Raw genomic sequence first — 15831 nt, 5'->3', positions numbered from 1 at the left:
CAGCTCTCACTTCTAGAACTAGAGAAGCTGTTTGCATCTACTCTGTGTGGTTACTGAGCTGGGCAAGACACTTTCTGATGGGCAGAGTATGCAGAAATATGAGCTCAAAACTGAAGGGATGGAAGGGTTTGGGGAAGGGGTGACCATTAAGCAGAACCTGTGTGACTATCACCAAGGCAGCCAGGTAAAAAGCCAGATAAGACAGCAGCTCAGTTCCTCTTTCGAGTCTCTGACTGTAACTTCACTCTGCCTGCTTGCCCCTATCTCCTGGTCCCAGTGTTGGCTGCTGGCCTGACCTGTCTATGCCAACCTCCCATGGTGGCCGGGAAAACAAGATGACACAAATAGAGAGGAGCAGAGAAACTCTTGAAATACCTGGAGAAGCCAGGCTGCCCAACGCCGGGCACGCTGGGCTGAGGACACACACAACAGTAGTGCCAGCCAGACTTCCCCGCTTCCAGCCGGGTTTTGCTTTCGCACGCAGGTGTAGCAGTCGATATTCTGGGAAAAAGGCGCGAGCGGGGGATATTCCTGAAACAGCACACACAGATTTTAACGCGATGCCCACGTTTCCACGAAGACTGTGCCGTTGTGCGCCCCGCACCGCCCGGGGAGTGGGGCTGTCTTTTCCGCCCTGGGCTCATTCCGCAGGAGGAAAACCCGAGAAGCAGCCTGCCTTTCCGTACCACGGCCCTCCAGCCCCTCTCCCGGACCCCAGCCGCTGCCAATTTTAAAAGTTGTTTGTGCCGCCTCTGAGAGAAGAAAAACATGTCCCTGTATGAACAGAGGTGACGAGAAAAAGGCCTTAGGTGGTAGAGCCAGGGCTGGGCAGGGTGCGAGGCTGAGGAAAAGCCTCTGCTCCCCGCGGGGCTCAGTCTCGGGCACACTCGCCTGACAAGCATTGGGTTTGCCAAGTTCGTGGCAAAAGAGACAGAGGAGGGTCCTGGGAGCTGGCGCTGGCGGGAGGTTATCGGTTTGTCGCTCCTCTCCCCCGCCTGTTACCCCATCCGCTCCGCTCCCACGCAGTGGCGTAGGCGGCCGCCCTGGCAGTGCCCGCGGGGGCGACCGCCGTGTTTGCGTTTGTGCCGGGCAGTCTCATGGAAACCGGCTCGCAGCGCCCCCGCACTCCCGCGCTGCCCGGGCAGCGGCCGGCCGAGCCCCGCCGCGCCGAGAGCTCCGCCGCATGACTCTCGCCCCGCCGTGCCCGGCTGCGGTCTGGCCGGGCAGCCCGGGTGTCAGGGCCCGCGGCGTGGCGTGGCTTCTCTGCCGGCCGGGTAAGGCGGGCGGGGGCCGCCCCGGCAGCGCATCCCCGCCCGCACCCGCGGCCGGGCCGGGCAGCAGTGGGCGGCGGCGGCCCGGGCAGTGCCGCCCGACAGCGGGGCGGGGAGCGGGGGAGGTGGGGGCGAGGGAGGGGGCGAGGGCGGCTCTCTCTCCTGAACTTTCCTCTCTTCCCTCCCTCTCGGTACCCCCGCCTCCGACCTTCGCCGCTGCCGGGATCGCGTCTTGCACCGGCCCGTCCTCTGAGAAGTGGCGAGGGGGGCCCGGCCATGGAGACCCTCGTGCGCCCCGGGGCCAGCAAACCCCCCACCGGGTAAGCTCCCGCCGGGACCCGGGCCAGATCGGCCGCCGCTCCTCTCCACGGGCGGGAGTGGCTCCGGACGGCGACAGCGGCTGTGCCGGACGGCGGGCCGCGGTGCCTTCCCTCCGTCCCGTCTGTCTCGCTTCCCTCTGGGCGCAGAGCTCGGAGCGGCGCGCAGGTGTCGGCGGCCGGCCCGCTCGGAGCACAGCCCTGGGACGTAGGGGGCACGGCGGGGAGCAGGGGGCGGCAGGGCGGTGAGCTCGGGCGCAAAAAGGTCAGGAGCAGGAGAAAGTGCCTGTTTCGCCTTTGCACCGCGGGAGGTGCGCCGCGGGCCGGCTGTCGGCGCTGCCCCTCCGGCTGCGAGACCGGAGAGCCGGTTCGGTTCGGGGCTTGTTCCCCTCACGGGGTGGTTCGGAGCGGCCCTGCGGGACGAAAGGCAGCCGCTGCTTGTAGCTCCCGAGCCGGGCCACCGGGGCTGGAAGGGACACTGGCGGGGACGGAGCCGGGGCCGCGGCGGGGCTCGGGGCGGACCCGTCCGGTGGAGGGTCGGGGGAGCCCCCGCGACCGCAGAGGTTCTCACCCATACGCCCGTCTGCCCCAGCGCTAGGACTCAGCTGCCAAAAGCCTTTGAAAGGTTTATTCAGCCGTCCCAGACGTGGGTCTCAGCTCCACCGCACGGCCGCGGCAGAGGAAGGAAGAGCACTGCCAACCGCGAATTAAAAGTGCCCAAAATTGTCCGAGGTTGGTGGGAGACCGCGGTGACTGCTCCCAGTGCCTCCTGCCTTTGGTGACAAGCAGCGCTCTCGCAGCACTATTGCTAAGTAGCGGTCAGCCCGAGTGCAGACCGCAGGAGGGTTTGGGGTATTTCAAGAGAACAGACGAGTAGAAGATATGCCAGCAGTGGAATTTATTAGTCCGTTAATTAAAAGACGAGAGCAGCAGCACGATGAGATCCTAAGTGATCTCCTTTGTCAGAGCAAAAGCTGGGCAAGTTTGAAGAGCTGTGCTGTCTGCTTGCTGCAATTTACTGCTCTACTTCACACTGTACAGGCTGAAAGAGACTGTGATTGCTTCAGCAGCTTTTTTATTTTTAGTTCTAATGTTTATATCATAAATTTATTTTCAAAAAAGTAGGAAATAGCTCTAAAGTACGTGCTAGTGGGCTACAGTAGTTTTGTTCAGTTTCGTTTCCTTAGTTTGTGTTTAATAGGGAAGCTTGCAGTGTACACAGAAAGTAGTATAGGGAGCAGCGAGTGAAGAAAAGATGCCATTGCTAGTGCTGTGGTAATGAAACAGTGTGTGCCATGTTTCTTTGACCTGCAGAGTAAGACATAGCTTGCTTCTCTTTTTGTAAATAAAATGCATAATTCCAGCTGAAATTGAGCCTGTTTGATCGTGACCTTTTAGGCTAACCTTCCAGGAAGAGTGGTAGATGTAAGGTGCCTCCCATCTCTGTATTTAGTTGATGTAATAGTATAGCTGCTTTCAAAAATCCTGATGGAGAGGAGATCTATGGTGCCAGTTTACATATGTGCTTTGAAGAATAATTCAGATGCAGTGCTGGCTAAAAGTTTGTCTTGATTGCTGGGTATCCAAAGATTCATTAAAAAAATTTAATTTGCAATGGGAACACATGTCATTGATGCATCTCAGAGAGGACCACTGGGGCCTGGGGGCATTTCTGAATAAAACTCCTGAATCCTTTTGTAACCAGTTTCATCTGTGTAAACTTGTCCACAGCCCGTTTCAGAACTCACATGCATGAAGAGAAGTTACAGTAACTGCATTAACTTCAGTCATATTGCTCCTGACATGGCTCAAGATGAATCCAATGGTAGGGTGCAGATGCACTTGTGATATTGTATAACAAAGTGTGTGGGTGCTAATCTGCTCATGTGGAAGCTGATGGCAACACTGTCATGTGCACCAAGAGGTGACTGCCTGTTTTATCTGAGCTCATTTCAGCCTTGAATTACTTTGTGTTGCCTTTTCTTGCAAGTCAGACCTTCCCGGCCTGGATGTGTCTGTGCTGTTAGCAGGGGACTTACTTCATGGAATGGATCATAATTCCCTCAATTGCTATCATCCATATTGGACACCAGTGGATGTTTGATCCCTAATCAGATTTTACTCACTCAGTGATGAAATCTGTTAGGGTCAGGAAAGTGCAGCAAGAGCACAGCTTTGCCCTTTTTGGTTTCCATATGAATCCAGACATGAACTGCATCTGTGGAGTGTGGCTGAGGACCTCTGGCTGTTAAGGCCATTGTGACAGAAATACCTTCCTTTCACAGCAGAAGACATGCTATACACGATTCCAGCTTATTGATTGGCTCAGCTTGCAGTTAGGAGATGGAGGTTAAAATGACTGTAGCTTCAAAATTTTTTACAAAATTTAGGCAGCTGTTTTTGTCTCTATGTAAATCATTAACAGCAACATTGTGACCCTCCCTTGCTAAACAGTGAACAAATTTAATGTATAATTTTGTGCAGGGTAGAGCAGCTCTGCTGTGTGCTTACACAGATAAATTGATTACGTATGTTCCACAGCAAAGTTCCTTGAGAATTACACATTTAAATGAATGATACTGTTGGGTTTTTGTTTTTGGGGGTTTTTTGTTGTTGTTGTTGTTTTAAATGGCAAAGGAAAAACTGCAATTTGTGCTGGTGTTGCAGGGTTTTTTCCAATTTTTCAGTTTCAAAAAAAATTGCACATTTCAGAACCAATAATTTTATTATTACTGATTGCTAGACATAAGTTTTTTAGAAGCTTTACCAAATACATAATGTTTTATTTAATGAATATTTATTTTGGTTTATGAAAGTGAATTTAAGACAACCAGCAGAAAAAGGAGAAATGACAATTTACTCTGTGATTATGCAATGGATGCTAAAAGACAGATACACTTCTTTAGAATCTTTCTGTTAGTTATCTGCCCTTGTTTCATTAGGGAGAACAGAGAGAATCTTCTCTGGGTGTTTCAGTTGGTTTCTTTTTTGACATAATTTGTCATGACAGACATACACTGGTTATAAATGGCACTACAAGCTCAAGGATCCATTCTGTTCTGCTCTGTTAGGAGCCCTGCAAAGAGCAGAGCATCTTCCCTGGCCACTGAAGGCATCTCCATCTCCCACAGAAGCCAGCAGTTTATGTATCCATCTTCATGCCTGTATCTGAGCACAGAAAAGCTTCCTCTGGAGCCTGGCAAATGTGGGGAAAACCTCTGTATTCAACTGGATGTATGAGTGCTTTCTTTAAGTAGGACCTTTATTTTCTGTGCTTCAGCTTTCTTTGCTATCTCACAGGGCCTTATGGTACTAAAAAATACAGGCACATCTTAGCACACACATTTTAGAGTGCCTTCCCTGCTGGATTGAAGTATTCCTGGAAGTCAGATATGGATGTGAAACATCAGTAATGTTTATATGCACAGCCAGGGAAAGTAAACCCCCAGTTACAGAGCAAGTTGCACATCTCAACTTGTTGAAAGTTTTTCTTACTATTTTATGACTACTACACATAGTTTAGCATGTTACTTTGTGAAACTGCACAGCTAGCTTAAAAAAAAAAAAATGTATCTAGGGTTTTATTTTCTTGTCTAGGAAAGCCTGGAGAGCACTGTTGTGCACAGAACGTCTCTTAGTCTGTGTAACACTAGTTATATCATACTCTAGCTCATGTCCAGGTGCTGCACAATTTAGGGTTAAAGGAAACAACATGTAATTAGTTTTTAATTGGAAAACTGAGCAATTTATTATGTTTTCTATGTTTTGTATTTATATGAGATTTCTGTATAATGTGCAAAGTGGTGGATGGCAAAAGGCAATGACTGCAAACAGAAATGTAGAGTAGCAGGGTGGTAAAATTGTGGTGGTTTGGTTGAAAGGGACCATAAAGATCATCTCATTCCAGCTCTCCTGCCAAAGGCAGGGACACCTTCCACTAGACCAGGTTGCTCAAAGTCCCATCCACTTTGGCCTTGAGCACTGACAAGGATGAGACATGCACAGCTTCTCTGGGCAACCTGTTCTACTGTCTTACCACATGGTAAAAAATTTCTTCCTAATAGCTCATCTAAACCTCCTTTCTTTTAGCTTAAAGCCATCCTCCCTTGTTCTATCCCTGCATGGTAGCAACTTTCAAGACTGCTGCCTTGACTGATACTTGTGCTTTTGGCATTGGCCTTCACATTATTTCATTATTTGTATCTGGACCACTCCTGCAGAATTCAGTTGATTCACTTCATTGCACTTCTTACGTGTCCACCTGAGACAGGGAGCTTCCCTGTGATGCATTTTTCTGGAACCACAGTCAACATTAACCCTGTCTTCCTCTCAGTCTGGGCCCAAAGTATTTCTTTCTTTGTCAGTGGAGATACATCACATTAAATAAAACTCTGGTAGTAATGACAGAAAAATTGTTCTTGCTATTGCATAGAATGAAACAGGGTAATTTTTTCTGTGTTTGGCACTTCCATATGAATGTAACTGTTGAGCTAATATACTGTAACAGATTTGTATTTTTCAGTCATGACTAATATCTCAGGATTGCTGAAGATAAGGATACTAATTGTAAGGGTAAGCCAAATGGCGAGATAAATGCAATGCAATCCAGTCCTGACAGCTGTTCTTTCTGAAGTCCAAACTCCTATTTCTCATATCTTATTTTTTCCTTTTTTTTCCCCTTTTTCTTTCTTTCAGAATCTGCCAGAGTAGAGAATGAAGGTTTTATAAAATATTTCATTTCTGTACTGTCTAGAATATTCAGGATTTGTTTTGATTTTCCCCATCTCCCAGTTGTCTCTTCATTATTGAGTTCCTTTGGAATCTTTTATATTTTTTCATCTTGCTATTTTATGTCTCTCCTGCTACTGTTAGATGAAACTAAACCTTCTCTTTTTTACTGTCACTTGTCTTAGCTGCTGTTCATGTTCTTTCCCTTGTAATTTCAGATTCATTTTTCTTCAGGTTTTGCTCCTTTAAATTTACATCTTGGTCAAAATGTCAAAATGCTTCATGGAATCATTTCAGTGTTCTGCAGGAACATTTTGATAGGACAGATTTTACTTACCACCCCATCTGGGCTGGCTATACCAATAACAGTGAGTTTCAGGAGGCTGCACTGGAGAAGGGGGTGTTAATTACAGGTTCAAGTGATCTCCTGGGTACACTTTGAGAAGATGATGACCCTTAAAGAAAAACAATTTCCTAATATTTTTTTGAAGTCAGTTCAGTAAATACATAGCTGCTTTGTGTGTAGTTAATCTTGCTGGACAAGTGGTAAATTTCTTTTTGCTAAGTAATTTGGATCCCAATGCATGCTTATAGCCAGAATGAAAGCAATTTTTTTTTCCCTTCAAAGGAATGAGAGTTCTCTTGAATACTTGTATTTATTCTTAATCATCTGTCCTCATGAAGACTTCTGTTGTCACGGACTTGAATTATCTCACAAGCATTTATGAAGACTTCCTAACAATATTCATTTGGCTTAAAGAAATACATGTAGAAGACTGCATATTATTTATAAAGGCAGAACTGTGAGCACATTTACATGACCAGCTCCCAAAGAAGCCAGGAGGCCTGTGACAGAGTTAGGGAAGTACCTCACTTCTCCTGAATCGCAATTCAGTGCCTTAACAAGTGTTCCCCTGTGTCTGGGCTTTAGCTACTCTGTTAGCATCAGCAAACACTTGATTTTTTGGCAACGACTGTGTTCTGTATACTGCAGCTTTTTGTGTTGCTCTGGCATTGTGATTTCCATGAAAATTGACAGTTTTCACACTTTAATGCTGCTTCTAAGAGAATGACGGGCCTTTAGAAATTGTTTTTTCCATAGTGGGTTAAGCCAGTTTATGCATGAGAACCTGGAAATTGGAAAAGATTTACAATCCACGTTTCCAGCTAAAATTATGATTTAAGGATCATTTAGAAATGGCTGCATTTCCAGGCCATGGAAATTATAACCCTTATATAAGGTACGAATCCTCTTAATATAGAGAGTGTTTCCAGAGCTGTGAGTTGCCCAGTGAGCCAGGCTGCTTATCATTAAATAACTGATGCTGGGAATAGTGTATTGTTGTCATAGTTTCAGCATGGGAGTGTCAGTGATGAGGCAGGCACTGGACCCATGCTAAGGAGCAAGTTACAAAGCTGTGTGGCACAGCTGTGCTCTGAGGGCACTGATGCACAGCATCTCATACCCACTTTTGTCCCCTCATACCAGAAACCATGTCTTTTCAGTTTTATTAATCCCTCAGCTAATAAGCTTGCCTCAGGTGCTATGCATTTGTGCAGAGCAGTTGCAATAACCAGAGAATGAGAAAAAAAATTGATTTGGGATGGCTTTTTTATGTTCTTTTGTTCTTACTCTAGCTTCTAGATTCAGAGTGTCTATGGGACCATAAAATCAATTTCTTATTCCTGTAAATTCAACATGATGTTTGTATGTTAAGCTGTGTTTTGTGTGTTCCTTGGCATGTGTTGTATGGAAGAGAGTTATCAGTCTCCTTTACAGTTTCAGTGATGAAACATGAGTTACAAAGCTTTCTCTAATAGTCAAAAAATGATGCAGCCTGGGTACAGTATTTTTTGGACATGGTGAGCATCATTAAAGCAGGTAGGAAAGGTGAAAATGATGTGGTGAAGTCTGGCCTGAGGTACTTGCACATGTGCAGAAGACAGACTGCATTTTTGGGTTTGGTTCTGTGTTCTCTAGTGTCTTGTTTTTATTAAATGTGGCTGACCTGTGCATAAATATTCAAGGCTGGTCTGTGAGCTTTTCTGCCTTTTTCTCTCTCAATGTTGCTGTGGTGTATGCAAAGTGAAACAGCTCAGTAAAGTGTGATGGAGAGTCCCTCACCGAAGTAATCATCAACCAGGCAGTTAGGGAACTCTCTTACAGAAAACCCACGTTCAAGGATCTACTTGACAAAGGAAGGGCTGAGGATTAAACTTGCAGTAGCTTTTACTACACCAAATTGCTGGGACCACCCCACAGCCTGGAGTCCTCCTTTTTCCTTTGAGTGAGAAGCCAGACAGATGTGAGCCTCAGTATTCCTGAAGCCATTGTGTTGTACTTGGTGTTTCTGTAGCAAACTCTTACTGACTCAAAGACTAGAGAAAATACGGTCTTCCTCAGCTGCTCTGCTGTTGTAGTGCTAACAGCTTCCTTTATTCAAAAAAATAAACAAGTGACGTGAAAAATCATCCCTCTGAAATGAAGCTTGAGCAAGAAAATTACATTTTCTATTATCAGTGTTCTAAATATAGCCATACTGTAAGGTTCCAACAGCAAGTACCAATCCAAAAGTACTTAATCAGATAAGTGTTACTTGACGTTTTCACCAAGAGTGACTAACAATCAGTGTGATTCTCTGTTTGCCATGCCTACTTTCCTTTCCTGTGTGTTAGGCTCTATTTATATAAATGCATGCTGATCTCAATGACTGTTACTGGGGTGTTATTGTGAAGTGGAGCTAAAACTTTTGGTTTTCAGTAAACAGGGTTAAATGACATTGGGGTTTTTTTTTAAGCCCACACAAACAGATTTAAAATGGATAACATTAATGGTTGATGAGATGCTTTCTGAATTTTTAAATGTTGTTTAAATAAACATTGAAACAACTTGTTACCATTAACAGTAAGATGATATAAAGCCTCTTTATATTTCTGCTTTTTGGTAATATTTCAGTGGCTTGGTTAGATTAAAGAACAGTAAAATTCAAGGGCCTGAGTACAAATGCACCATTGATGATCAGTTGTTGCCATCTCCAAAGTCTGACAGTCATTCCTGTTAGTCTGCTGGTCCTTTTTCTCTGAAAAAGCGTGGTCCTCGTCTTTTTTTGCAGGGGAGGGGGGAAATGTTTATCCTTTGTGTTATGTGATGCCAGGAGATGGTGTGGTGGTTTGAGCAGGAGTTTTTCCTCTGAGGTTGTGTGGAGGTCCCCATGCTATAGTATATGTAAATCCACCAGTTACAGATTCATCTCAGTCAAGGTCAACATCTCCAGGGACAAAAGAGGAAAGTTCTGTTTTAGATTATCTAGATGATTTGTTTTAAAAGCTCATTTCTTCCTTCTTTCCCCGTGTATCCCACAGTGGGCATTCTTCAGTGCTCACCCTGGAGATTTGTTGGGTGCTATAACAGCAGTTTTCTGATGTAAGAGAAAATTAACTAGTAAATTCTACTCAAACCCTTTAAAACACTCATCTTTGGTTGTGTAGAGTTATTTTGTTTATGATAACTTTTTCCCTGCATTAGTAGGTTCCAAAAGATAAATAAAAACTCCAAGTTACTTTAGAGAAAAAACTTAATATTTCATTTTTTTCTTGCTCCTCTGCTTAGATGATTTTCTTTTCTGCACTTTTTATGTTTGAGGTCATTATCTTGCATAGGCAGCAAAAATACCTCCTAGATAAATACATCAAGCATGGCACGTCTGCTCTTACTGTGCACAGAATGTGTATTTTCCCCCGTTTTTGTCTGAGTTTGCCAGGAGGGGAGTCTCCAAAATCAATAAACAGTTTCAGACAAATGGGAAGAAAAAACGTTTTCTGTGCTTTTCTTTAATATCTGCTCCCGTGGCAGTGCTTTATTTCTGAACATCTCAGCAGTGGTTCAGGAGGCAATATCTTGGTACAAATCCAGATTCCTTCTGTTTCTTTTTGTGGTATTGAGTTTGGTTTTATTTTTTTTTTTTCTTTTGAATAATTTCTCATGGTACTTTTGGAACCAAGCCTACTCTTTTATGGATAATAAATAAATTACTGCTGGTTTCCCTGGGGGTACAGCTCACGTTTCAGTGTCAACACAGCTTTCTCTGCTCTAAGGAGGCTGGTTGTGTTGCTTGTGGTCGTTCTGAGGAACGCTTACTGCTAGGACAGGGCTTGCTTCTTGGGAAGGAGGCCAGCCTTTGGCTTTTGCCATGATTAAAATCTTGGTACTGTGACACCTCTGGGTGCTCCTAAGACGGACTCTCACAATTCATTAAATACAGCTACAGTTAGGTCAGACCATGTTGCTAAACTGACAGTGTTGTAATTAACACAGTTATTTATTTTTGTTGCTTTTAATTACCTGTTTGTTTTCCTCTGTTGAACTGGAGAATCACTCAGTCATGTCACAGCGACACAGAGCAGCATCACATGCTAAAATAATGTTGCACTGCCAGATGTGTATTACCTTGTGCTTTCTGGGACACGCAGTCTTTTTGCTGTCTTATTTTACGTGGCTTAGGGTCTGTTGTGCAGCTTCATTCCCTGGGTAGTGACTTGTTCTGAGGGAGACAAACTGGGACCCTTGTCCACTTAGTGAGTCCCCAACCCTTCATTTATCCAGGGAAGATGCAAATTGTCCAACACTGGGCTGTGTGTGGGAGTAGATTTACCTGAGCCAGACTGACATAGGCATGATAGGGAGCAAGCAGAGTGTGGCAGGAAATCGTTCTCCAGCTCCATCAAGTCTTTTGTAAACCAGAAGCTATTTTTATTCCCGCTCTTACATTAGCAAGTCAAGGATTGCTGTCTTCTGATCAAGTCTGTTGTTCTGAAATATAATATATTAGTGCAGAATTGCTTCTTCTTATTAAACCCAGATTTTCTGTTGTGAGACAAACACAGACATGTGATGAACAGAGGGTCCAGGATCAAACCTAAAATTAAAAGAAATCACCTTTTACATGAGTCATTACCTAACAGAATTTTATCTTAATTTCAGAAATTTGTGGATTTTCCAAATTACCTGTGTAGGTAGGAGAAGGATAAAAATTTACACTGCAGTTTTAAATAATAAATTTAATTTGCTGTTTTTTTCCCTTCTCCTCAATTCCTATAGATTGTACTAGCTTTTTAAAACAGTTCAGAAAAGACTACCTAAGCACAGCTCAGTTGATGATTAAACCATGCGATGACATGGTGTCAGTAAAGTTGCTGACAGTAAAGTGAAAACAGTAAAACTGCTTTTCTTCCTAACTTCCTATCAAATACTTGAATTCCCCTTCCAGCTTTTACATGGATTTGTAAGAAAGAAGAGAATACCTTCCTGAAACAGCAATTAATTATTTTGCAACAAATAATTACTCTTCTAGAGAAGACTGATTATAGTGGATGTGAAGAGTTCTTTCTGAAGAAGATGAATTGGGAATTTTGGAACTATTTGCTATCAGTGGGTGCCAGCTGTTCTTTGATTTCTTTTAGTAGTTTTATTTCACAAATAATAATGTCTCAGGTGATTTTAACACTTGATACCAGGATCAAAATACAGGGCCTTCCCTCTCCTGGCTCACATGTAGTAATTCTTTCTAATTTTTGTAACATTTACTATCTTCCAGCCCCATATCAGACAAACCAAGAATTTAATTTTTTCTTAGAAGCACTTTTGTTTTTTTCATTTTTCCCACTTTAAATTTTTGTTAAGGCTGTTAGTGTAGTATTATACAAAATGACTGCTAAAGACTGAGCAGATTCAGAGTCTGTCTGTCCCCACAGACTACTGGACTCTGTTGGGACAGAGTTGGAGAGTCTGCTTGTACTTACCAGAGAATGAAGAGCAGCAAAAGCACTGGCTAATTGTTTAACACAAAACTGGAAATGGGACTTTGGTCAGCTGCTCTAAAGCAGCATGAATTTATTTGATCTGTTCAGCATGGAGGAGACTGGGCATGGCTATGCTCCCATTGCCTTAATATTCATGTTTTGAGCTGAAGAGCCCTTTGGGTTTGGTCTTGCTCTGCTTCATTTGCCAGGCTGAGGTGTGCAAATCCCAAGCAGCTTGGCTGAAATCTCTGGGTCTGCTTCTGCATCAGGCAGGTATGAGAGGGACCAATGTGGTCTTCTTTCCCTCTATGAGAGGGAAATACTTGTGGGTGCACACTGATCTTGTTGCTAAAGCAACAGGGGGTTCACATTTATGTTTTATATTACAGTAACAAAATTTGGTATCTCATTATAAAAGGAGGAAGTTGTTTAGGTAAAGATGGGTGAGTGCAGTCTGTGTGTTCCTTCTGTAGCTGATTTTCTTTACATGATGGTAAACTTCAAAGTGCCATCTTTTCACCAGTATTCTAGAGCTAAAGACCCCTTGGACACTAACAGTATATTTTTCATATTGGTTAAGGGTACAGAGGTCACTTCTTTCTGTTCTCACTTATTCTTTTTGCAAGATCAGATATTGGTTATATTTTTTTTATAAAGCCTACAGCTTGTCTTTCCATTGCACCAGTCTTATTTAGGAGTTCTGCTCAAGTATATAGTTGTTTGTTGTTTATTATTGAATATTCTCAAATTAGCCATAGTTATTTTGGAATGAAATCTCTTTGCATTCAAGTGGTTAAATACCACACTTTCTCCTATTAAAAATGAGATCCAGGTCTACTGGAAAATATTTTACACATATAAAACTGCCTGAAGTATAAAACCTGTTTATACAGATACCATGGATTTCTTGCCATAAAAAGCACCGTAAATTCCCCGTGCTGCTTCATTTTCATAAGGAGTTACTTGAAAAGAAATATTGCTTGCGGTGAGTTGCCAATTATTTATATACTAATTTGCTACCTGAGAATAATTTCAGATTTTTAAATTCAGTTTGGTATTGAAGTGATAGAGAGGAAAAAATGTCTGAAACTACTTCATACTTTACAGTTTAGCTTAAATTTACTTGGAAAGAAACTGACAATACTGATTTTTTTTTTTAATTATTTTATTTCTTTAAAAGGGCATGTCTTTATCTTTTAATTAAGGCGGTGTATCTGTAAAGAGTTTTGAGGTTTGTTTTTTTTAATGTAAATTACCACCCACCTGTATTGTTACAGGACAAAAAACTCAGTGCTGTATATAGAATATTAAGCTGTCGTCATGTAAGCAGTGTCTGTGTGCAAAACTTTGGTGCCAGATTTGAACAGGAGGCTACATACAATGGCTGGGAGCAGAGAGCTCTGTTCTGCCATCATTTGAGAGGACATGCACGTCAGCCTGCAGTAGACATCAACCATTCAAGCAAATCATTCAGCCAATTGATGAGGGGAAATATATTACCTTGCTTCTCTTTAAATAGATACCATTGCTGTATGCAGGAAAAAAAAAAAAAAAAAAAGGAAGTTTAGTGGCATTTGGCTGTACTATAGGGATGCAGTTAGGAGACTAAAAATAGTATGGCTTTATCTTCCAGCAATGAGATAGTTACTCAAATTTTGTAAGAAAAACTAAGTGAATTGGAGACTTCCTTTCGTACCTGCTGAGGTACCTGTGATTTATTCCATGCTTATCAGAATGCTTATCAGAAAAGATCTCAATTTTTCAGAATTAAATTGTGTGGGGGTAGAGGGGTCCTCCAAAACAGGTAGCTGTTTCCTCCGAAACAGGAAGCTGTATTGGAGGCTTCTTTGTATGATGTTTGGGAAGAGTACCTGTAGAACTGCTTGGGAGTGATGTGAGGAAGGATTAGGCTGCAGATGCTCCTGCACAGCTCTAGTCTTACATGCATGCAGGTGGTCTGGGCAGCAAGCCTTTCTTACTGATCAGTAGCACAAGGGAGAGCAAGCTTACTGCTTGTAGAAAGAAACAGATTTTTCTTTTATCCTGCTGGTTTGGTAGGCTCTCTTGGCATTTAAAAGGAAATGTGTGATTATTTTAGGAATCTTTGAAAATGGCAGAGTATCTATGAATTAATGTGTTCATATTTCTCACTGAGTTGCAGATGGAAAACTGTGATTTGGGCAACATATGTTGATTAATATTGGAAATAAATGCTACCTTGTGGGACTTTGCTTCTGGAGCCAGCATGTCCACTGAGTTGTACAGCTGTACTGGTCTTTCCAGAATTGTTCTGCAATCTATTTGCTTCAAACAAATGTTGCAGTCATGGATGGCTTTATGGGGATAATCATCTGACAGACCATGCAAGCTTATAGATTATAAAATTTTCCGAACACAGGGAAACCACGTGTTCACCAATTAAACTCTCCTTATATAGAGAGGAGTGGTACTGCTGTGTTCCTCAAAATACATGTGGAAGATAAGAAGGGAGGAAAATAATTTTTATTGCTGCACAGTAGGGTGCAGGCATGTTGACACCTGATGCAGACTCAGAATTGCCCAAAATTCGCTATTGGCTTGTATAGCACAGTCAGCATGTTTCTGTGGTTTGGCATTGTTGCCTGCAAATTTCACAAGTGGTGGAGTTCGATCTTCATGTTTGTTTTTTTTTTAATTGTCAGAAAGTACATGTATGTTCCTGGGAGCTCAGGGTAAATAGACCTCACTTGGAAAAACACTTGGAAAAATAGAACTGACCCTTGTTAGTGAAGTCTATTCTTCCTGGCCTTTTTTATTAATTCTTTCTAGCAAGTTTCTAATTTTGTGGCATGACAGAAGAGGAGAACTGCATCCTTGAATATGTATCTGGAGTAAAGTTATCGTTGCTTGGGGGCTGCGTTATAGAAGCATTGGAAGGAGTTTTCTTTGCCATGGCTTGTCATCTGACAGCCATGTTCTGCTTGGTCTTGTGCTCCTTGGCCCTCTCAGGTCTCGTCTGCAAGCCTGGATCTCTTGGCAAAGCTCTGATTCCCCTCACTTGAAGCAGCACTTTGGTCTTCTAAAATTGTCCTTACAATGACAATTGTAAGGACAGTTTGGGCCAGAAAGCCACAAACTCAGCAGACCCAGGGCACAGCGGGGCATATATAAAGGAAAGTTTTGGAAGGAAGTTTTCAAAGTCCACAGCTACATAAATTGCTTTCCTCAAGCTGCTTGTTTGTTTTTATTTTTTTTTTCCCTGACCCTTTTCAGTTCTCTCTGCTTCTTTCACCAAGCATTACTGTCCTGCAGAAGAAAGAAGGGAAAAAATCTTATTCATGAAATAGCATGTTAAATTGTGTAGGCATAATAATAATCATAAAGTTTTACATGTTTAGATATAAATTTTACAACCAGTGTGTTATAAGAAACAGCTACAACCTATTAATTTATGCTTATAGGTAGGATATAAGCAGGAATAGAATTAGTATTTTTTCTCACTTAATCTAATTCCAGCTATTTTCAAGCTCAGACAATACCAGTGTATTGTCTACTGTAAACCTTTGTAATTACATAAAACTGATAACAAGCCATATGACCTCTGCAAACAGATCTAAATATTACCATCAATTCATTTATTATGTCTGAATATGTCTCTGTGCTTAGATCATCCTGTAAATCATAATGTGCCATCTTTATTACTATTTACATAAAGAAATGTATTGTAATAGAACAGT

The 15831-nt window shown here is 42.7% G+C and overlaps 1 protein-coding gene across 8 annotated transcripts in view; it reads left to right on the top strand.

The window, feature by feature from the left end:
- Positions 1-1403: 1403 nt before the first annotated feature.
- Positions 1404-15831, top strand: part of COBL (cordon-bleu WH2 repeat protein) — a 157912-nt gene continuing 143484 nt past the window's right edge. For all 8 annotated transcript variants that reach the window (XM_059855529.1, XM_059855539.1, XM_059855521.1 and 5 more), the window contains exon 1: positions 1404-1591. In XM_059855529.1, coding sequence (XP_059711512.1) covers positions 1548-1591 — 44 coding nt within the window. In that variant the 5' untranslated portion in view covers positions 1404-1547. The remainder of the gene's footprint in view (positions 1592-15831) is intronic.

The sequence above is a fragment of the Haemorhous mexicanus genome, chromosome 1 (assembly GCF_027477595.1).
Source record: "Haemorhous mexicanus isolate bHaeMex1 chromosome 1, bHaeMex1.pri, whole genome shotgun sequence".
Taxonomy (NCBI): Eukaryota; Metazoa; Chordata; class Aves; order Passeriformes; family Fringillidae; genus Haemorhous; species Haemorhous mexicanus.
This window is presented reverse-complemented; position numbering and strand designations above follow the sequence as displayed.